Source organism: Rhinatrema bivittatum, chromosome 2, assembly GCF_901001135.1.
Source record: "Rhinatrema bivittatum chromosome 2, aRhiBiv1.1, whole genome shotgun sequence".
Lineage (NCBI taxonomy): Eukaryota > Metazoa > Chordata > Amphibia > Gymnophiona > Rhinatrematidae > Rhinatrema > Rhinatrema bivittatum.
The window spans coordinates 544,924,952-544,947,305 of NC_042616.1; the positions used below are offsets into that span (position 1 = coordinate 544,924,952).

At 47.6% G+C, this 22,354-nt stretch overlaps 1 protein-coding gene across 1 annotated transcript in view; it reads right to left on the reverse strand.

The window, feature by feature from the left end:
- The window catches only part of LOC115083352 (uncharacterized protein C18orf63-like), a 67,380-nt gene that overhangs the window by 24,513 nt on the left and 20,513 nt on the right, over positions 1-22,354 (reverse strand). The window contains exon 3 of the mRNA XM_029587152.1: positions 4,413-4,491. Coding sequence (XP_029443012.1) covers positions 4,413-4,491 — 79 coding nt within the window. The remainder of the gene's footprint in view (positions 1-4,412; positions 4,492-22,354) is intronic.

Sequence of the window (22,354 nt, forward strand, 5' to 3'; positions counted from 1 at the left end):
ACCGGGCAACATCTGGATGGGCCAAGGATCCACCATTCACCTGGCCCCGGAAACAGGCAATAGCCACCACCTGTACCGTCAAGGAATTAAGGGCCAAGCTTTTAATCAACCCATCCTGCAAAAAGTCCAAAATGAGTAGAATTGTAACTGAATGAGGATGAACCCCTCATTCCTCACACCAAGCCTCAAACACTCACCAAACCTGAACATTGGCTAAGGAGGTTGAGAACTTCCAAGCTCGAAGCAAGGTGGAAATCACAGGAGTGGAATATCCACACTTCAGCAACAAAATCCTTTCAAGAGCCATACCAAAACACAAAATCAAGAAGGATCCTCGTGAAGAATAGGCCCCTATCACAACAGATCTCTTTGGTGCGTAAACCAGAGAGGAGAGATGGAAGAGAGTCTCCGCAGATCTGCATATGATGGCCTTTTGGGCCAGTTAAGAGCCAGCAGAAGCACCAGCTCCATGTGCCTCTCAATCCTTCGAACCAACCTGCCCAACAAGGGCCACGGGGGGGGGGGGGGGGGGGAAGCATACAGAAGCTTGCCCTTCGGTCACTCCTGCACTAGAGCATCAATTCCCAGAGACTTTGGATCTTACCTGTGACTGAAGAAACAAGGTACCATCGCATTGCTGGACATCCCTAGCAGGTTTAGATACAGTAGGCCCCAGCGACTCACTATCAACTGGAATGATTCATCTGACAATTCCCATTTTCCTGGATCCAGACTCTGGCTGCTGAGAAAATCAACTCTCACATTGTCTTTTCCCGCAATGTGGGAGGCAAAGATACTCCTAGAGATGTACCTCTGCCCATATCATCAGCTGGTCTATTTCCTGCGACACTTGTTAGCTCTTGGTGCCTCCCTGGCGATTGATGTAAGTCACTGTTGTCATATTGTTTGACATCACTAGGACTGCCTGACCCTGCAAGCTGTCGGCGAACCGCTAGCATGCCAACCGAACAGTATGTGCTTCCTGTCGATTGATGCTCCAGAGCGACTCCTCTGCACTCCAGCACCATCAACTCCTGACAGTGAGCCCCCCAATCTTGGATGCTTGCATCCGTAATGAGCACCAGCCAATCCGGAGAAACTTTCTTCCTCAGATGGTCCACCTGCAACCACCATTTCAGTTGGATGTTGATCTCCACCGGTAACTGAAGCCGTATTGAAAAGTCCTCAGACTATGGACTCCACCGGGCAAGCAGAAGGGGATGCATATGTGCCCTTGCCCACGGAACCACCTCTAAAGGTGGTCGCCATCAAACTGAGCACCTGCAGGTAAGACCATACTGAAGGGCAAACTGCTTCTATCAATAGCCATCAGCTTCTGAATGCGGATCTCTGGCAGAAAAACCCTGCCTTGCTTCATGTCAAAATGAATACAGAGATATTCCAGTATCTGGGATGGCTGTAAATTGCTCTTGACCAAATTTACCACCCAACCTAAATCATGCAGCAAGGAGATACCTTTTGTGAGGCCTGGAGACTCTCTACCAAGCTTTTGGTCCAAATTAGCCAGTCGTCCAGGTATGGGTGGACCAGAATGCCATCCTCTCTCAATGCTGCTCCTACCATCACCATGACCTTGGAGAAGGTTCTGGGAACGGTGGCCAAACAGAAGGGGGTGCACTTGATACTGATAATGTTGCCCAAAAATGGCAAACCACAGAAATTATTGATGCTTCAGATGAATGCAAATATGTAGGTACGTCTCTGACAAATCCAGAGCCATAAGAAACTCCCCTAACTGTACTGCCATTATCACCAAGTGTACTGTTTCCATGCAGAACAGAGTCACTCACAAATGATGATTGACTCCTTTCAAATTCAGGATGGGCCAAAAAGAACCCTCCTTCTTGGGCACAATGAAATAAATGGAATAACAGCCCATATTTTCTTGTGACTTGGGCACTGGAATCATGGCCCGTAAGCTCGGGAACCTTGACAATGTAGTCTCCACTGCCTGCCTCTTTTGCGGTAACTGCAGAGAGACTACATGAAGATGTCCCAAGGAACACTGAGAAATTCCAGAGCATAGCTGTCCCTTATAACATCCAGAACACAGTGGTCTGACATGATCCTGACTCACCTTTAATAAAACAGAGATAGAAGACCCCCCCCCCACCCCCCATCTCCTGCTCCGGGAGGTGGGTACACCTTCACTGAGGGGGTCAGAAGGCACCGCTACTTGAGCCTGTGCCCCGTCTGGGCTACCTGGGCCGAAAGGACTGAGACCTACCCAAAAGTCTAACCCTCTGCAAAGCCGCTCCTCTGTAGGGTCAAAAACATCTGAAACCCCTAGTATAGCCTCTCACGCTAAATGGGTACTGTGCCTGCTTATCTTCTGGCAACCAAGGAACCTGGGACTCACCACACTTATCAGCCATTTTTTCCAACTCACTCCCAAAAAAAGCGATCATTTAAAAGGTAATTTCATAAGATTAGACTTTGAAATTTCATCAGCCAACCAATTCCGCAGCCACAGCTGATATCTGGCCGCTATCGCCAAAGCCACCCCTCTGGCAGAAGTACTGTACAGGTTGCAGCCCACTTCCACCAAAAAGGCGGCTGCTAGTTCCATCACTGCCCTGGAATTTAGATCAATCTCATCAACCTTCTGAGATAGAAGCAAACAGGCACAAGCCGCCAGGGAGCAGCAAGAAGCTATTTGTAAATTCATTGCCACTGCTTCAAATGCCTGCTTAAGGAAATCCTCAATTCTCTTATTCTGAGCATCTTTCAATGCCACTCCTCCTTCTACCAGAATGGTCGTCCACTTGGTGATGGAACACAACAGGACATTCATTTTTGGAAAATGCAGCTGCTCTCTCCCCACCGGATCCATGGGGTACAGACCTTCCAAGGCTCATCCCCCTTTAAAATTAGCCTCTGAAGCACCCCATTCAAGATCAATCGATTCTTGCACAGAATCCATAACAGGGAAGAAACAAGATGCTTTATGCAAAATAAGCAAAATAGGAATTTTATTTGGCTCAGACATAGGATGAGTACCCAATACTCCCAGTATCTTCAAAGTCTGAGAGATTAGCACTAGCAACTCATCCCTATGAAAGAAGCACAACATTGTTCTATAAGGTTCTAACCCTGGAGGAATTTCCCTATCCTCCAGGGAGTTAAGATCTCCTTTCTCATCCGTGTCATTCGGGTCTCCATCAGTGTGACCGGCAACAGGGCGAGACGCCTTCCGTTTACCTGCGGCACCAGCTTTGTAGGATTCCACAGTCTGCTATTCTGAACTTTCAGTTTGGCCAGCTCTGTTGAACACGCCTGTAGAAAGGACTGCAGTCCCTGAAAAATTCCACCCAAGAGAAGGCGGAAGGGTCCATATCAAAACCAGGGGTCGTCTGTCTGGCGCCCACTGAGTTGCCCTCCCCTGTTGATGAACCAGTTAGGGAGTCTCAAAACCAGGCGAAAATTCTAACAGATCCCCCTCTAGTTCCCTTCCTGCAAACTGCTGGGAAGGGCCGGGTTCAGCAAAATCAGTTGGCGACAATTTGCCCTGAGCCTCCATGCAGCACCTACAAAGATTAGAGGGAACCTCTGGCTGTGATGCCCGAATATGGCAAGCCATGCAAATCACAAAGCATTTAGGCTTCTTTGCTACTGGCGCCATGGAAAAAAGGGACGTCGAGAGGCAGCACGCTCAACCACACAAGCGCTGAACAATTGTGCATCCAACAGTATCCGTACCCTGCAAGCCTGGACAGGACGCCCAAAAAACGGATGCCTAATTATGGGACACCTATATATACATATAATGCTCGTACAATGCATGCCCAAAACTTGGATGTCCAACCATGCGATCCAGATGGACACTCAGCCTGGATGCACAGGCATAAACTGACGTCAGGCACTGCTTTCATGGGTGACTTGTGCAGAAAAAGAACGTTGGCACAGACTACTATGCAGTGTCCCAGTGAAGCCTGAGAGCAGGGCCTACTCGCCAAACTACCGCGACTCCCCACTGAGATAGGAACGCACATCAAATCGGTGTGCCAAGGATCAGAGACCAGAAACAGAAGAGGGATCCTAAAAAGTGGGTGACTAAAGGAAAAGAGTTAGGGCACGGAAACAAAGTTAGGATCTTAATACTGATTTTCACTAGGTGCTTAATTTAGGACCCTAAATCTAGGCAAATGAACAGCATTCTTAAATTTCAGAGCCTAAATTTATGTGAATTTTCAGCTGCAAAATTTAGGTCCCTAAGTTTGGTTGAAAATAAGTTTCAAATGTAAGAACCTAACTTAAGAGCCTAAATTTAAGGCTCAGCTTTTTTTTTTTCTTTAATATCAAGCCCTGTCTATTTTATATTATGTGTGTGACTTCAATAAAAAAGGTGCTTTAAATAAATGTACATTAAAAGCCAAAATGCTCAAACTTACTGCCATTATAACTAAAATTTGATTCTGCTTTCCTGGTAGAGGTGATGAAACAACATCTTGATGTTGAAAGAACAAGTACCTAAAGGGAACAAAACTGTATAAATTAATTTTCTTAACTTTTAAGTGTTATTCTTACAAAAAAGATTTTTTTCTTTGTTTGCCTGAAGACCATCACTTTGCTGTGAAAGTTTGGTGAACTACATATTATCTAAACTTGATCAATCTAAAAGCCCATACAGATTTAGTCAAGTTTTAGAAATGCACATAAGAACATATTAGGCACACTCTGTAACAAATTATGATCCTTGATATGCACAAGATATATTTGCATGCACTGCCCCCATTGTATGCAAATATACTGTATCTCATGCATATTCATTGTGGATATCCTGCTTATGACACTTGAGGATGGGAGTTACCTATCCCTGTCTTATACTCCAAAGGTTCTTAACCTTTTTTCCATGGTGACAGATGCTCAACTGCATGACACATTGCATATCACATACCATAATCTTCAAACTCCCTGCTCATCCTCTCACCTACCTACCAGCTTTCCATTTCCCACTTCTAGTCCTCCCAGTCTATCCATTCCCCCTATCTCCTGCTGCTTCCACAGTCTTCCATTGTTTCTGTTTTTCACCCCTCCCTAGTCCCCTATTTCCATCCTCTATTCTCACGCCCTTATCTACTTTCCTCTGATTTTCATTTCTTCACAAGCCCCATCTATTTTACTGCCACTCATCCCCTCCTGACATTCAGCCCATTTCGACTTTCTCTTAACCCCTTCCCAAAATCCCATTCCACCTTTTCACTTCCTTCCCAGCCCATTTCCACACTCATCCCTTCCCCAACCCTCATGTACCTTTCTTTGCCTCTAATCTTCTCCCCAGCCCCTTCTCTGTCACCCCTTGTCTCCCTGGCCTCCATCCCTTTCATTTCTTACCTCTTTTCTCTCCTCCCCTGCTCTCCCATTTTCACTGTGTCCCACCCCCTCCACAGCCCCTTTCCCACGTCTCATCATCCCATCCCACCTTTCTGTACAGACCCACAACACCTCAGCCCACCTAACATACCCTTAAACTTACTCCCCCCCAATCACTTAGTACCCACTGACCCCTTATTTCCTTAGTCCCCACTCAATCTTTCAGTCCTATTTCCCTATATCTATATAATCAGTGAGTTCTCCTCCATTCCAACCTAATCTTAATCCTTCAAAATCATTTTTTGGGAGGCAGAGGCACTTGCCATCCCTGGTTTCCTCTCTCCTCAATTACAATACCATTGCACTAGGAATATCCCCTTGCTCTCATGCCCCCCATCTCCCCAGGTTCATCCCTCTCTTGTTCTACTTTCAATACCCCTCCCCCAACCAGCCCCCCTTTTATACTCACCCTCTCCATTCAGCAATCAAAATCCATCTGGAGGAAAAGATGGGAGAGTGCCTTCAGCCATCACCTCTTCTACAGCTAGTGATGATGGCAATTGCAGCCATGCTGCAGGCAGCAGGATCCCCACATTTCCAAGCCAGATTGGTGGCACAAGTGATTACGGCCACAGGAGAGGTACCAGGATGCAACATCCCCAGCCTGGACTGGTGGTGGCAATGATCTTGGTGGTAGCACAGGTGAGTGCAAGACGTAGTGACAGTATGATCACCATGAGAACAGGGGATGGGAGGAGATGATAGCATAACTACATTTCCAGCTTGTACTGGCAGTAGTAGCAATTGCCATGGAGGGAAAAAAACAGCAACAGGAAGCAGCAATGGGGATTTCAAGTACTCCCTGCTTTGCACTCTCCTCAGCCAGCAGGTATATGTGACTGTTAGACAGCAAACCTATGCTTCCTAAATGTCAAATTTTGGTGACTCACCTCCCAGTTCCTTTGGATACAGTGGTTGAAAGCCACTGCTAATACTCTATTCCTAGCCAAAGGCCTTCTATCAAAGATTCTCTAAGAGGATTATGGGGACAGAGGAACAGAGAGTGAAGCTGCTTACCTGTAACAGGTATTCTTCATAGACAACAGGAGACAAGTCCAGACATGCACTCGCAGAGCTCAAAAAGGAAATTCTTTCTGAGCATGCCTGGGAGTATTTGTGCAATGACCTCATATGAGTTTCCTCAGTCTTTCAACTAGCTAAACTTCAGCTCTACAGGGAGGAGGGTGGGATTGTATGGATAATTTGTCCTGCTGTCTACAGAGAACATTAATTACAGGTATGCAACTTCCTTTTCTCTGTGGGCAAGCAGGACAAAATGCCGCTTTACAAATGGGGATTCTCAAGCTGAGTGATGTCTAAAAATTCCTTATCATATTGAAAACATATATGCAATCCAGAAAACAATGGAAGGTGGGAGAGTTGAAATCTTTATTTGAAGAGATTTTTTTTTAAATTGCCTAACCAAAGGCACCGTCTTTCAAAGATTTCTACTCGAGACAATAATGTTTGACAAAATTGTGAATAGAGGACCAGGTTGCTGCTTTGCAGATGTCTTCTGCTAACACTGATCAGAGAATAGCTACTGAAGCTGCAGGTCTGAATCTATTTAGGGAGGTCTACCCTTACTCCTTTCTAGTGGTCATACAGCCAAGATGATAGTCATTTTTCCTACAGACTATCTTGTTTGTTTGGATCATATGAATTGAATAACTAAAGATCTTCCTGAGTGGCTTTGTCCTTTCTAAATAAAAAAGCAAAGCTCTCCTATAGTCTACATATGAAGTATCTGCTCTGTTTGTTAGCATGAGGCTTTGTGAAAAAAGTAGAAAGGATTATAGATCAATTTAAATGAAATTGAAAAACCACTTTTGGCATAAACCTTGGATGAGTTTGTAGCATTATTTTGTTTTTTAATATTTGCAGGATTTCACTTACTCTTTGAGCCAAAGTTATAGCCATGAGAAAGCAAATGCTGCTTACCTGTAACAGGTGTTCTCACAGGACAGCAGGATGTTAGTCCTCACATATGGGTGACATCATAGGATGGAGCCCAATCACGGAAAACTTCTGTCAAAGTTTCCAGAACTTTGACTGGCCCCTAATGGGCATGCCCAGCATGGCACTAACCCTGCAGCCAGCAGGGGTCCCCCTTCAGTCTTATTTGAAAGCTACAGGCAGTGCCGAAAAATAAAATAACAAAACGTTATGAACCCAACACCACGGGGCAACGGGCGGGTTTCATGAAGACTAACATCCTGCTCTCCTGTGAGAACACCTGTTACAGGTATCGAGCATTTGCTTTCTCACAGGACAAGCAGGATGGTAGTCTTCACATATGGGTGAGTACCGAGCTGAGGATGTCCGACCATGCACCAAATGTACCAACGGCATGCAACAGGCACAACAACTGGGGTGGAATTTGGTAGAGGGCATCCTGAACCCCACTGGCAGGCGGAAGGGTGTTGGTACGTCACGTTGGAAACAGGTTACGCAGGACAGACTGGCCGAAGATGGAATCTTGTCTTCCGGCTTTGTCCAAGCAATAGTGGGATGCAAAGGTATGGAGAGAACTCCAGGTGGCAGCCCTGCAAATGTCAGGAAGCGGCACCGATCGTAGGTGTGCTACTGAAGTCGCCATGGCCCTCACAGAGTGTACTTTAACACGGTCTTGAAATGCCTGCTTGCTGATAGCAAAAAGATATGCAGTCCGCCAACCAGGAGGAGAGAGTCTGCTTACCCACAGGTTGCCCTAATTTGTTGGGGTGGAAAGAGACGAATAACTGAGTACTCGTCCTGTGGGCAATTGTACGGTCTAGATAAAAAGCTAGAGCCCGCTTGCAGTCAAGGGTATGCAGAGCCTGTTCCCCTGGATTGGAATGGGGCCTGGGAAAGAAGGTAGGTAGTATGATGGATGGATTGATTAATGTGAAACTCCGAAACTACCTTAGGTAAAAAATATTAGGGTGAGTGCGGAGTACTGCCCGGTCCTGCAGGAGTTTAGTGTAAGGCGGATAGGTAACTAGGGCCTGTAACTCACTAACCCTGCAAGCTGAAGTGATAGCCAAAAGGAAAATCACTTTCCATGTGAGATATTTTAGGTCACAGGAGTGAAGAGGCTCAAATGGTGGTTTCATGAGCCGACCGAGAACCAGGTTAAGGTCCCAAGAAGGGGCCAGAGGATGTAAAGGTGGCTTGATGTGGAGCAAGCCCTTCAAAAAGCATGTTACGAGGGGTTGTACTGATATAGGGACATCCCCGACATCTTTATGGAAGGCGGCTACTGCACTGACATGCATTCTGATGGACGATGTCTTGAGACCCGACTCTGACAGATGCCAGAGATAGTCCAAAAGCTTTGGGATTGGACAGGAAAAGGGATCAAGGGACTGAGAAGCGCACCATGATGTAAACCTTTTCCATTTATAGGAGAAAGATTTTCTCATGGAAGGCTTCCGTGAAGCAATCAAGACACGGGAAACTGGATCTGAAAGATTATGTGGTTGAAGGATTAACCTTTCAACATCCATGCCGTCAGGGACAAAGGCCTGAAGATTGGGATGGCGTAGGCTCCTATTGTTTTAGGTGATCAGCAGCGGGACCTTTCCCAAGGGAATGTGCCTGCGGATGGAAAGATCCTGTAGTATTGGAAACCACACTTGGCATGGCCAGTGAGGTGCTATCAGGATCATGGTTCCCTTGTCCTGACGTAGCTTCACGAGAGTCTTCGAGAGAAGAGGAAGTGGAGGGAATGCATAAAGCAGACTGGTTGCCCATGAGAGGGAGAATGCATCTCTGGGCTGAGAGTGTTTGCTGCGAATGAGGGAGCAGTAATTGTCCACTTTGTGGTTCTGAAGGGACGCAAAGAGGTCTGTCTGAGGGTATCCCCATTGTCAAAAGATTGAGTTCGCTACCGAGGGGTTGAGAGACCACTCGTGCGGTTGGAAGACGCGACTCAGCTCGTCTGCCAGCACATTGTCCACTCCCGGTAAGTAGGTGGCCGAGGTACAACGAGTGGGAGAGAGCTTCCGCCCAAATCTGCACAGCTTCCTGACACAGAAGGAAGGAGCCTGTGCCTCCCTGCTTGTTGATGTACCACATGGCCACCTGGTTGTCCGTCTGAATCAGGATGATTTGATTGGAAAGGCAATCCTGAAAAGCCCTGAGAGCATATCGCATTGCTCGAAGCTCCAGGAAATTTATCTGGTGTTTGGCTTCCTCTGGAGACCAAGATCCTTGTGTCTGCAGATCGGCCATGTGGGCTCCCCACCCGAGGTTGGAAGTGTCGGTGGTGAGAATGACTTGAGGATCTGGCATTTGAAAGGGAAATCCCTGGAGGAGATTGGTCTGATTTTTCCACCAGGCGAGAGACAGACGGAGTGAGTTGGAGATGTGGACAATGGTCGACAGAGGCTGAATAGCTTGAATCCATTGTGATCTCAGAGTCCAATGCATGAGTCTCATTGCCAAGCAGGCCATTGGTGTGACATGGACTGAGGATGCCATGTGTCCAAGAAGGACAAGGAATTGGCGAGCTGTTGCAGTATTCTGAGACTGCAACTGGTGAGCAAGAGACTTGAGAGTTAGCGCTCATTGTTGAGGTAGAAATGCCTTTGCCTGCAAGGTATCCAAGTCTGCCCCAATGAACGACAAGGTTTGAGATGGGATTAAATAGGATTTTTGTAATTGACGAGAAATCCTAGTGAAATCAGGGTGTGCAGAGTCAAATCGAGGGACGACCAAGCAGTTTGCTGGGTTGGATCCCTTGGACGCACGTTTTCCCTTACCCCTTATTCAGTAAGGGGTGGAAAACGCGTGTCCAACCCGTGGCACCTAATAGCGCCCTCAACATGCAAATGCATGTTGAAGGCCCTATTAGGTATGCCCGCGAGATACAGAAAGTAAAATGTGCAGCCAAGCCGCACATTTTACTTTAAGAAATTAGCGCCTACCCAAAGGTAGGCGCTAGTTTCTGCCAGCAGTAAAAACTGCTTTTCTGTGCACCCTCCGACTTAATATCATGGCGATATTAAGTCGGAGGTCCCGAAGAGTAAAAAAAGTAAAAAAAAAAAAGAAAATTTTTTTTTAAATGGGCCAGTGCCTGTCGGGCCAAAAACCGGACGCCGGCAAAATTGAGCGTCCGGTTTTCAGCCCGACAGGCCACCTACTTACCGGGAGTGGACAATGTGCTGGCAGACGAGCTGAGTCGCGTCTTCCAACCGCACGAGTGGTCTCTCAACCCCTCGGTAGCGAACTCAATCTTTTGACAATGGGGATACCCTCAGACAGACCTCTTTGCGTCCCTTCAGAACCACAAAGTGGACAATTACTGCTCCCTCATTCGCAGCAAACACTCTCAGCCCAGATGTGCATTCTCCCTCTCATGGGCAACCAGTCTGCTTTATGCATTCCCTCCACTTCCTCTTCTCTCGAAGACTCTCGTGAAGCTACGTCAGGACAAGGGAACCATGATCCTGATAGCACCTCACTGGCCATGCCAAGTGTGGTTTCCAATACTACAGGATCTTTCCATCCGCTCAATTTTGCCGGCGTCCGGTTTCCGAGCCTGTGGCTGTCAGCGGGCTCGAGAACCAACGCCATCAAAATTGAGCACTAGTGCAAAAACGAGCAAAAGGAGGCGCTAGGGACACACTAGTGTCCCTAGCGCCTCCTTTTGCCCGTTTCTACCGCACCACCTAATTTAAATACAGAATCGCGTGCACAGGCGAGTGGCCTGTGCGCGCGCAAGGAGAGCGGGCGTTCATCCGCTCTCCCGCGGACTTTACTGAATCGGCCCTTTGGTTGGTAGCTGTATAGATGTAGATCCCAAAGAAACAAAGATCCTGCTATATATATTGTGGGTCAAGAATTGTATATTATTTCTCAAAGTGACCTCATACGACGAGCCCGAGAGACTACAGGCTCAAAAAGCTTTCAGCAGCATGGGCCTTTTTAATCATTGGTCACTGAGAGATTTTTTTAACAAGTGCTCTCTTGTCCGGAGCTAAAGAGAGGTACGCTTATCTTGTGAGATATGTTGCGAGCCCTTCAGTCCAAATTTTGCTGGTAGTGGCCCACGATTAAAGTCCATGCACCAATGGAAAAACCGGCTGGGTGGAGTAATCCGACGATGTCCGACACGCGGTGTTTCGGAGAAACCTCCTTCTTCAGGGAGCTGGATAATTTTTTGGCCGGCAACAAGGACTCTAAATTTAAAACAGACAGTGTATTTAAATTGACCCGCACAAAAACATTTTGAAAAGGTGGCGCCGGTATTGAAGCAAACTTACTTCATGGAAAAGTTCTTATGTCACTGTGACGATATGTTTCAAAGAACACTGTAATAAATAAATATACATGGGTCATAGAGGTAACCCTGTCGGTTAAAGAATTTCTTACATTGACTAAATAAACAAGAAAACTTACTTGCGTGATGCTGATACGCTATCTACTGCCCCGCCATGAACATTCTGTCAGCAACAGCGATATGGAGAAGACGCTGACATTTAAAGGTCAGGGGCCTGCCAAATTTTGGATTAACTATTGTATAGATGTGGATCCCAGCAGGCAGAGGCAGAGGTAGTTAAATACAGGCACCGAGGTAGGGAGAGCAGGCCCTCGAGGCGCGAGTACCTGATCCCTGATAGGCACCTGAAAGAAAGCACAAGGCCCCCGAGGAGCGGGTACCCAGGTTAGAGAAATATCCCGAAGGGCAGAGAGAGCTTCCAGCGGCAGCAAGAAAGCAGCAGTGTAGCTTAGACCAGAGGCATTCCAATCCAATCCTTGCTAACTCGATTTGTTAGCAAACGAAGGGCAGGCGAAATACCCGGATGGTGTGATGTCACTCGAGGGGGCCGCCCCCGAGGTTCCCGCCATGACGTGGATAAAGACGTGGGTGGCGTGCGCGCGCGCACCCTAGGAGGCCCTCAGGAGAAACATGGCAATTGCCTTGCCATAGCCATTCTGGGACGCCGGAGAGAGCGGCAAGCAGACGTGGCGGTAGCCATCTTCCCAAGGCTAGTGGGGAGAGCAGAGAGAAAGGTGAGGCACAGAGGTCAAAGCCGTCTGAGACCGACGGATGCAATACCTATCTTATTATGTATAACTAATCCTTGGGAACACAATAGGAAAATTATGTTTCTTACCTGATAATTTTCGTTCCTGTAGTACCAAGGATCAGTCCAGGACACCTGGGTTGTGACTCCGCACCAGTAGATGGAGACAGATTAAAACTTGTGGGCGGAGCCATATATAAGCCCCTGTGCCAGTCACAGCCCCTCAGTCATACGTAATGTCAAAGTAGAAAAATTCAAAAGCCAACATAGCTAACCAAAGAAACTTACTAAGTAAAATAACTCCAACACCCCTACAGGAATGAACAGACTCTCCAACCGGGAGAGCGAACAAAATAAGGGGTCAGCGTATTAAAAAACAACAATGAGCGGACTCTCCATTACTATAGCGCCACACTGCGGGCGGGATCCTGGACTGATCCTTGGTACTACAGGAACGAAAATTATCAGGTAAGAAACATAATTTTCCTTTCCCTGTACGTACCAGGATCAGTCCAGGACACCTGGGATGTACCAGAGCTAAGTTATCGAGGGTGGGAAGCAGAGAGTCCCACTCGGAGTACCCTCTCTCCAAATCCCCCAGCATCAGTAGCTTGAACATCCAATCGGTAATGTTTAATGAAGGTATGCAACGATTTCCAGGTAGCCGCCCTGCAAATCTCTTGAGACGACACCTGAGAAGATTCCGCCCAGGACGCCGCATGAGATCTCGTCGAATGAGCTCGAAGACCCACTGGCGGTGTTTTACCGCGGAGAATGTACGCGGAACCAATGGCCTCCTTGAGCCAACGGGCGATCGTTGAGCGGGACGCCGCAGAACCTTTCTTCGGACCCGACGTCAACACAAACAGATGATCCGTTAAACGAAAAGAATTTGTGACCTCCAGATAGCGAAGAAGAGACCTCCGCACATCTAGTTTTCTCAAATCCCTCAACTTCGGGTCGGAAGAATCACCAACCGCGAAAGCGGGAAGTTCAATCGATTGATTCAAATGAAAAGCCGATACGACCTTAGGTAAGAAAGAGGGAACGGTCCGCAAGGAAACCCCTGAATCAGAAAAGCGCAAGAAGGGCTCTCTGCAGGATAGAGCTTGCAACTCAGAAACCCGGCGAGCCGAAGCAATAGCTACCAGGAATACAGTCTTTAACGTGAGATCTTTGATCGTAGAATGCTTCAGAGGCTCAAAAGGAGCTGAGCATAAGGACGAGAGCACCCAGTTGAGGTTCCAAGAAGGACAAGGGAGCCGCAAAGGAGGACGGAGGTGTTTCGCTCCCCGAAGGAAACGGGAGATATCCGGGTGGAGAGCCAGGGAGACTCCCCGAATCTTACCACGCAAACAACCAAGCGCCGCGACTTGGACCCGTAGGGAACTGCACGCTAAGCCTTTGGCCAGCCCAGCCTGGAGAAAAGCCAAAATATCGGGAATAGCAGCGGAAGTGGGACTAAGACCCCGCTCCACGCACCACTCCTCAAAGACGACCCAGACTCGAACATAAGCCAGAGACGTGGATTGTTTTCTGGATCTCAGTAACGTAGCAACTACCGCGTCCGAGTAACCTTTTTGCTTCAACCGATACCTCTCAAAAGCCATGCCGCGAGACAGTAGTGATCCGCATCCTCCAAACAGACGGGACCCTGACGAAGGAGCCCCGGAAACCCCTGTAGACGAAGGGGTGCCGCCACCGACAACTGGACCAGGTCCGCAAACCACGGACGGCGCGGCCACTCTGGCGCCACCATGATCACGTTGGACGGGTGCAAATCTATGCGCCGCAGTATCTTGCCGATCATGGGCCATGGTGGGAACACATACAGTAGCACCTCCGTCGGCCAGGAAAGTGCTAACGCGTCGACCCCTTCTGCTCCTCTTTCTCGGCGTCGACTGAAAAATCTCGGAGCCTTTGCGTTGTTCCACGTGGCCATGAGATCCATGTGGGGCGTTCCCCAAGTCTTGCAAATGAGAAGAAACGCTTCTTCCGCTAGCTCCCACTCTCCGGGATCCAGGTGGTGTCGGCTGAGGAAGTCCGCCTGGACATTGTCGGCTCCTGCTATGTGAGACGCAGCGAGATCGCTGAGATGCCGCTCTGCCCAGGCCATCAAGGAACATGCTTCCTCCGCTACTTGAGGACTTTTCGTCCCTCCCTGGCGATTGATGTAAGCCACGGTGGTCGCGTTGTCCGACAATACTCGGATTGCCTTTCCTCGTACAAGGGGAAGAAAAGCTTGCAATGCCAGACGGACCGCCCTGAACTCTAGGCGGTTGATAGACCACCGGGTCTGATCTTCTGACCATAGACCCTGAACTGATTTCTCTTGGCAAACTGCACCCCAACCGGAAAGACTGGCATCCGTGGTCACCACTGTCCAGTTGGGAAGAAGAAGAGATACTCCACAGGAGAGATGTTTGGAATCCAGCCACCAGCCCAGGCTGGAGCGCACCTGATTCTCGAGAGGCAGTGGAAGATAATATTCCTCTGAGATCGGTTTCCAGCGGGACAACAATGAAGACTGCAGTGGCCGTAGGTGAGCGAACGCCCAAGGGACTAATGCCAGCGTTGAGGCCATAGATCCGAGAACTGTCAGGTAATCGCAGACTCGCGGACGGTGTTGAGACAAAAGTCGTCGTACCTGAGACTGTAGTTTGCATATCCGATCCTGAGAGAGAATCACTCTGCCCCGTTTTGTATCGAAAACGGCTCCAAGGTACTCCAAGGACTGAGTGGGTTCCAGATGACTCTTGTTGTAGTTGACCACCCAGCCGAGGGACTGCAAGAATTGTAGCACCCTGGATACCGCTTGCCGACACAGGCTCTCTGACTTCGCCCGAATCAGCCAGTCGTCGAGGTAAGGGTGAACCAGTAGGCCTTCCCGACGTAAGTGCGCCGCCACTACCACCATCACTTTCGTGAATGTCCGAGGCGCTGTCGCCAGGCCAAACGGAAGAGCCCGGAACTGGAAGTGTCTGCCCAGAATGCAAAAACGCAGAAACCGCTGGAAGGCTGGCTGGATGCCCACATGAAGGTATGCTTCTGTGAGATCTAGTGACGCAAGGAATTTGCCTGGCCGCACTGACGCGATCACCGAACGAATGGTTTCCATCTTGAAGTGAGGGACCCGAAGACATCTGTTGACTCCTTTCAGATCCAGTATGGGTCGGAAAGTGCCGTCCTTCTTGGGAACTATGAAGTAAATGGAGTACCGGCCCTTGCCGTACTGATCGGCCGGAACTGGAGAGATGGCCCCCAAGCTTTCTAGTCTTCGGATGGTGTCTAGCACTGCCGCCTTCTTCTTGGGATCCTTGCAAGGCGAGACCAGGAACTTGTCCGTTGGGATGCGAGCAAAATCTAACTCGTAACCGTGTCTTATTACGTCGAGGACCCACTGATCCGACGTCATGTTGGCCCATACCTCGAGAAATAAGGATAGACGCGCCCCCACGTTTGGGACAGCGTGCTGAGGGCGCGACGAGGAATGGGCCGGCCGAACTTCATTGCGAAGGTTTGGAACCCGTACCAGACGGGGCTCCTCCTTGCCTGCCAAAGCGTTTGCCCCGAAAGGAGTGCTGCCAGTGAGTGTTTCTAGAAGAGGCCGGCCTGTACGAAGGTCCGGTGGATCTTTGCGGCCTGGACTTCCGGGGACCCCGGAAACGGGCCCTGCCAGAAAACGAAGAGCGCGACCGGGTCCTGTCCTCTGGCAGCCTAAACGCTCGGTTCTCACCCAGGGAAACCATCAAGTCATCTAATTCCTTACCAAACAGCAATTTCCCTTTGAAGGGCAATGCCCCGAGGTGAGCCTTGGACAGACCATCCGCCGCCCAGTTGCGCAGCCAAAGGAGGCGGCGTGCCGACACCGCTGCCACCATGGATCTAGCTGAAGTGCGTAGAAGATCATGGAGCGCATCGGCCCCATATGCGATAGCTGCTTCCAACCTATCTGCTTGGGAAGCCTCCTCCGGAGAGAGATCTGCATTCGCCTGCAGTACCTGGGCCCAGCGCAGACTAGCTCGCATAGCGAAGTTTGTGCAAATGGCAGCTCGAACTCCCAAGGCGGAAACCTCAAAAATCTTTTTGAGCTGTACCTCCAACTTTCGGTCTTGGATATCCCGAAGGGCCGTCGCTCCCGTGACAGGGATGGTAGACCTCTTCGTGACAGCGGACACCGCCGAATCCACTTTTGGAAGTCGGAGGAGCTCCAGCGCGTCCTCTGGTAAAGGATAGAGTTTATCCATGGCCTTGCTGACTTTCAAACCTAACTCCGGAGTATCCCATTCCTTGAAAAGGATATCCGTGGACGAGAAATGAAAAGGGAAGGCAACCGCCGGTCCTGTGAGGCCGAGAAGAACAGGATCCATATTCGCCTCCTGGCGGACCACCACCGGAGGAGCTTCAATTCCCAATTCATGGAGAATGGCCGGAATGAGAGGTGCCAGTTCCTCTCTGCGGAATAGCCGTACCACCTTGGGGTCATCTCCTTCTGCAGCCTGTGCAGCTTTCTCTGCAATGGGCTGTGCAGTACCATCCACTGCTGCCTTTCCGGCCCCCGTCAGGGGCTCCTCGGCGGACTCCGTATCATCCTCAGGGGAATCCTCGGGATCCGATTCCTGCGGCACCCCCCTGGGAGGCCGCTTCCCCCGGGACGCACCGTGGGCGATCTCCGCGCCCTTCCTGGACTTCTTTTTTCGTGGAGGAGACCCGTGGTCGGCCGCACGCGAGCCATTCCCCCGGATGCGCTTGCTGCGCTTGTATTTGAGAACTTTGCGCAGCAACAGCGCAAAATCCTCAGAAAAATCACCAGAATCCGAAGAATCACTCTCGGAACCCTCCCGGGACCGAAGCCCCTCCGAGGGAACCTCCCCCGCCGCGACACGCTGTGGGGAAAGCGCAGGAGGAAAGGAAGAGGCCCCCACCGTTTCCCGCGAAATTTCCCGGCCGGTGGCCAAGATGGCCGCCACTCCCGCAGTAACCGGGAAAAAATCCTGAGGCCTGTCAGCGGAGCTAACACCGCGCGACGGCGAACGCGCGACCCGGGAACGAGCCCCCCGCGGTGCTGCCGAGGATCCCTCATCTCCCGGGACGCAAGCTGAACAAAGGCTGTCCCTTGAAAGACGCGCGCGTGCCGAGCCGCAGGCCCTGCACTGTGCAGCACGCGGCATGCCGGCGAAAACGCGGGATAAAACGGGGCCGCGGCGAAAAAATTACCTCAAAAATTAAAAAATTAAAAATAAACAAAAGGCGCAATTCGGCGACCTCCCCCCTGCCAATGACGCCCCCCCACCGAGAAAAACGGAGCGGCGACGCCAGGTAACAGAGAGCCGCAAAAACAAAAGTAAAAACTTTTTTTTTTTTTTACAAACAAAAACGCTGTCCGTGGTTCTGAAAAGCCCTTATTCCTGCAGGGGTGAGTGAACCAGGCTCCCTGGTGTCACCCCTGACGCTGCCACTAGCTTAGCCGGGTCCTCAACCCTGGCAGCGGCCTCAACCGGGGGAGGGTAGTCCCCTCAGGACCTCTCAACTCCCCTGGGAGGCAGGGCACCCGGGACTAAGAGATTAAAAGAAAAAAACCCCAATTTGGTAAATAAACAACTAAGCCTAATAGAAAAGCCTAGCCCAAAAAATTCAAACCTGACTACACCAACACCAGAATCAGGTCAGGCAGGGCTGTGACTGGACCTGCACCATCTACTGGAGACAGAGTAAGACTGAGGGGCTGTGACTGGCACAGGGGCTTATATATGGCTCCGCCCACAAGTTTTAATCTGTCTCCATCTACTGGTGCGGAGTCACAACCCAGGTGTCCTGGACTGATCCTGGTACGTACAGGGAAATGACAATTTGGAAGTTATTTAAGGTAGCTTCTCAAAGGTTATCCTGTACATTTTTTGGATAATATTGAGAGCCCATTGGTTGTGGTGATACAGGATCATTGGTGATAAAATAATTGAAACCTTCCCCCCACTGGAAGACAGTTTTAGTCAAACTCCTGTGTTTGTTTTTAGGAAGACTGTTGGACCATCTTCAGCATGTTGTCTAGCTGGTAGTAGTTGTGGTTGCTGCTGAGTATAAAGGAGCTTAACACCTACCAAGAGTAACAGTATTGTCTTCTGTGGGGTCGGCACTTTTTTTGTAAGGCTGCTGGATCTGATGTAGCCTTGGTCATAGATTGTAGAGTTGTGCACTGCTCCTTTATGATGCCTATAGTTTTCTTTATCGCCAAAGTGACTATCTCCCATACACTGTGCATCTGTCAACTTCTCATGGACATCCTCTCTAAGGCCAGATGCCTTGAGCCATACTAACTTTCTGGTAGCTATAGCTGATGCTCTGAAGTGTCAAAGCTGTCATATATGAATTTTATAAAATGTTTTAAGCATTTAACTGCTTCTGAGAAGTGGAAATGGAATTTTACTTGCAGCTCATGTGACAGGAAGGCAGAGTCATCCTTGACCTTTTGTAACGAGTTATACAAATACTGAGTTACTTGAAATTGGCAAGCCAAAAATCTTTTTTTTTAATTTATAGTTTATAGAATTTATCAATATTTACACCAATAAAAACATAAGAAATACAAATAGTAAAATTCCATATACTGCACAAAGAAAAAATACATCAAAATTTGAAATCCTGTTACACATTCGATTAGTCCTCAACCGGAGAGTGCGACATCAGGAAAATCTATATACAATATCATATATTATCCATGAGAGATATCTTTCTTCTATTATTCATCAATCCTCATAACTCCTAAATATGTCAAAGATATTATAAGAATTTATTTACTAATTTGTCTAAAAGAAAAGTTTCCAAATGTGAAAGTTCATAAAATATGAATTTATTCCTAGCAAGTGTTACGCAACACTTGCAAGGAAATTTTAGTACATATATTGCGCCCACGGCTGTCTCTTTCTTTTAACAACATAAATTGTTTCCTTCTTGCCTGAGTACATTTTGCAACATCACGGAAAATCTGAATTTTCCCTCCACAATACAAAAAATCTTTATTCTTAAAGAATTTTTGTAAAACAAGATTTTTATCTGTTTCACTCACAAAGGTAACTAGAAGTGTAGCCCTAGTTGGAATTTCATCCACTGATGCCTCCAAAAATTATGTTAAATTAGGGCTAACATCTTGTACAACATCAAAGACTTCCCCTTGATCGGCATTATTGACTCTGGTTCGAGGAACATAAAATATTTTAGAGATTAACATGTCTTTACTAGTTGGTATTTGCAATATCTCACCCAAATACTTTTGAAATAGTTCATTTGCTGATAACAGCCTTGTGATAGGAAAATTTAAGAGATGAAGATTTTTCACTCTCATCCCATTTTCCAAATTTTCAATCTGTCTCTGAATCACAAGGCTGTCCTTAATAAACGAAGCATTTGCCAGTTTTATATTGAAAACATGTTGTTCATTTACCACACTTTGACTCTCTAACTTATCCAAACGATCTGTATGTTCCTGTATCTTAGTCTTTATCTCAGTATTAGAAGAAGCAAATTGAGCCATTGCCTGAGCCAACAATTTCTCCATATTTTTCAGATCTCCATAAATCAATTAAAGTTATATTTCTCAAATCAGATATTTCCATACTATCATTAACCCTCTCTGTAGTAGTTGCCTGTATCGGGTTTTCCACCCTCTCACCTACAGCACCACCTTCTAAGTCAACCAACGTATCTGTAGGAGATTCTATAACTGTCAAAACATTTGGATTTTCTACTCCAATATTAGTCCCAAATTCTAAGTTTTGTGGAGATGAATGCTGACCAGGACTCCTTATGGAGCCCGATGAAAAAGAAACTTTCGGATTGGTGTTTGAGGAATCAATATTTATTGTACGAGTAATATGAATGTCCATAGGACCCCTTACCATTGAAGTAGATGGTACTGCAGGAAATACCTTTATTTTTCTTTTCCTTCCCATGTATGTTAGCAATATGGGCCTCTCAACCAAGAATGCAGGACTCGACAAGGGGTGCACCCCTTTGGCAGTGCGCCAGCGGCTGCGCACCGCAAGCCCGTGGTTTTATGCAGGAAAATGTCCCAGCTAGATGATGTCACGGGGGGGGGGGGGGGGTGTCCAACACTCTTTGAACGGGTGATGTTACAATGCTCCGGCAGTTCCACTGGTCTGGTTTCCTCATGGGTGAGGCTCTCTCTCAGCTGCACTCCTGGGATTTTTCGCCGTAAGCCCCTGGTTTTATGCAGGAAAATGTCCCAGCTAGCTGATGTCACAGGGGGGCTTGTCCAACGCTCTTTGAACGGGTGATGTTACAATGCTCCGGCAGTCCCACTGGTCTGGTTTCCTCACGGGTGAGGCTCTCTCTCAGCTGCACTCCCTGGCAAGCCTGAATTCTGATCTGACGCATAATTGGCTGATAAAATTTCTTGGCCATAATGTTATGAAGTCTACATTCTTTGCCAGGAGGAGTATTTGAATAGATCTTTGTCTTCTTAGCCTTTCATAGCACTGATTCCACTACTACTAAATCATGAGGAAGGTGCACTTTGTTATGACTCGGGCAATCTTTGACCTTGTACTTAAGGTCAATTTTTCTAACAATTGGTACAATAGACAGAGGGGTATTCCAAATTTCTATTGTAGATCTTTAACACCTTGTGCACTGATACAGTCGATGGTTGTTTTGGAGACTTAATAAATTTCAGTACTCCAGAGAATTCTTCTGATGGTTCTGGGTCATCCCAAAATGAAAAGGAGATTGAATCTTCCTTCCTCTGGATAAATGCCGGGTAGGAGAAATCTTCTGGAGGTATATTACTTCTTTCCATTTCTGGATATGGATCTTCCAGAATTCTTGGTTATTTCAGAATGGAATGAGCAGATAGAGAGTCATAGGAATCTGAATTTTTGATATACCTGTAGATTGGAGAACTGGAGTGAGTTTATGAAGATTGAAATTTCCCTTCATCTATAATAGGCCTATGAAAAGGCTCGGTCAGTGATGGAATTTTAAGTTGTTTCAACAATTCTTCCAGAATAGTTGAGCGCATGCTTGTAAAGGTAGTCACATTTCCTTCAAGTGGTGCCTTATGAAGGCATCCCACATCTTTTGAACAAATGCTTTGCTGCCCTTGTCCAGTGGGAAAGTCACTGAAGACATGTCTAATTCTGGCACTAGAATTGATGGTGACTATATTTTCTGGACCAAAGTTGATGACTCTTTATGTTTTTGGTACAAATATAAATGGCTCTAATGTGGTCAGCACTGACAAAGTGTATGGTGCGGTGTAGGATTGGTGTTAACAAGGTCAAGGATGACAATGCTGAAGTTTTCAATTCTCTGAATGCCTTCCCCAAGTGTGAAGACTTTTGGGCTGATTTTTGCTCCAGTGGGGAAGACTTCTTATCCTAATTGAAAAGCGAGGAAGAGAATGATTCTTTGCTTTGGTGCCTGGGTGACTCAGGCCTCTTCTTATGAAGCTCTAGTCCCTTCAAGCTTGAGGCTTTTTACCCTTCTGGAGAAGAAGCTTCAGAAAATAATTTGAGTTGTCTACACCTGATAGTTCTTGGCAACATTCTGGCTCAAGCCTCACCATTAGATGTATCGAGAGAAGATCCCAGAGATTTTAGGAAAAATCTTATGTAGCTTAGCCATTGCCATCTTGTGGCTACATTTTTTTTAGATAGTTTAAACAGTTCTATGTCTGACATGACTGAAGTTAATTAAAAATAGTTTTTATTTTTTTATTGAACAAGAAGAGGAAACTTGAAAAATAAAAGAAAGAACCAAAGAGACAAACATACAAAAATTTGAGGATTTAACAGGAAAAACTAGTAAAAAAAAAAAAGTGGGGGGGGGGGGGGGGGTTTGGTGAGAGATAGCAATACATCTTGCTGTAGCAGCAGAAGAAAAGAGACTGAAAGACTCACCCAAGGCCAGATTGTGGATCCTATCATGCATAC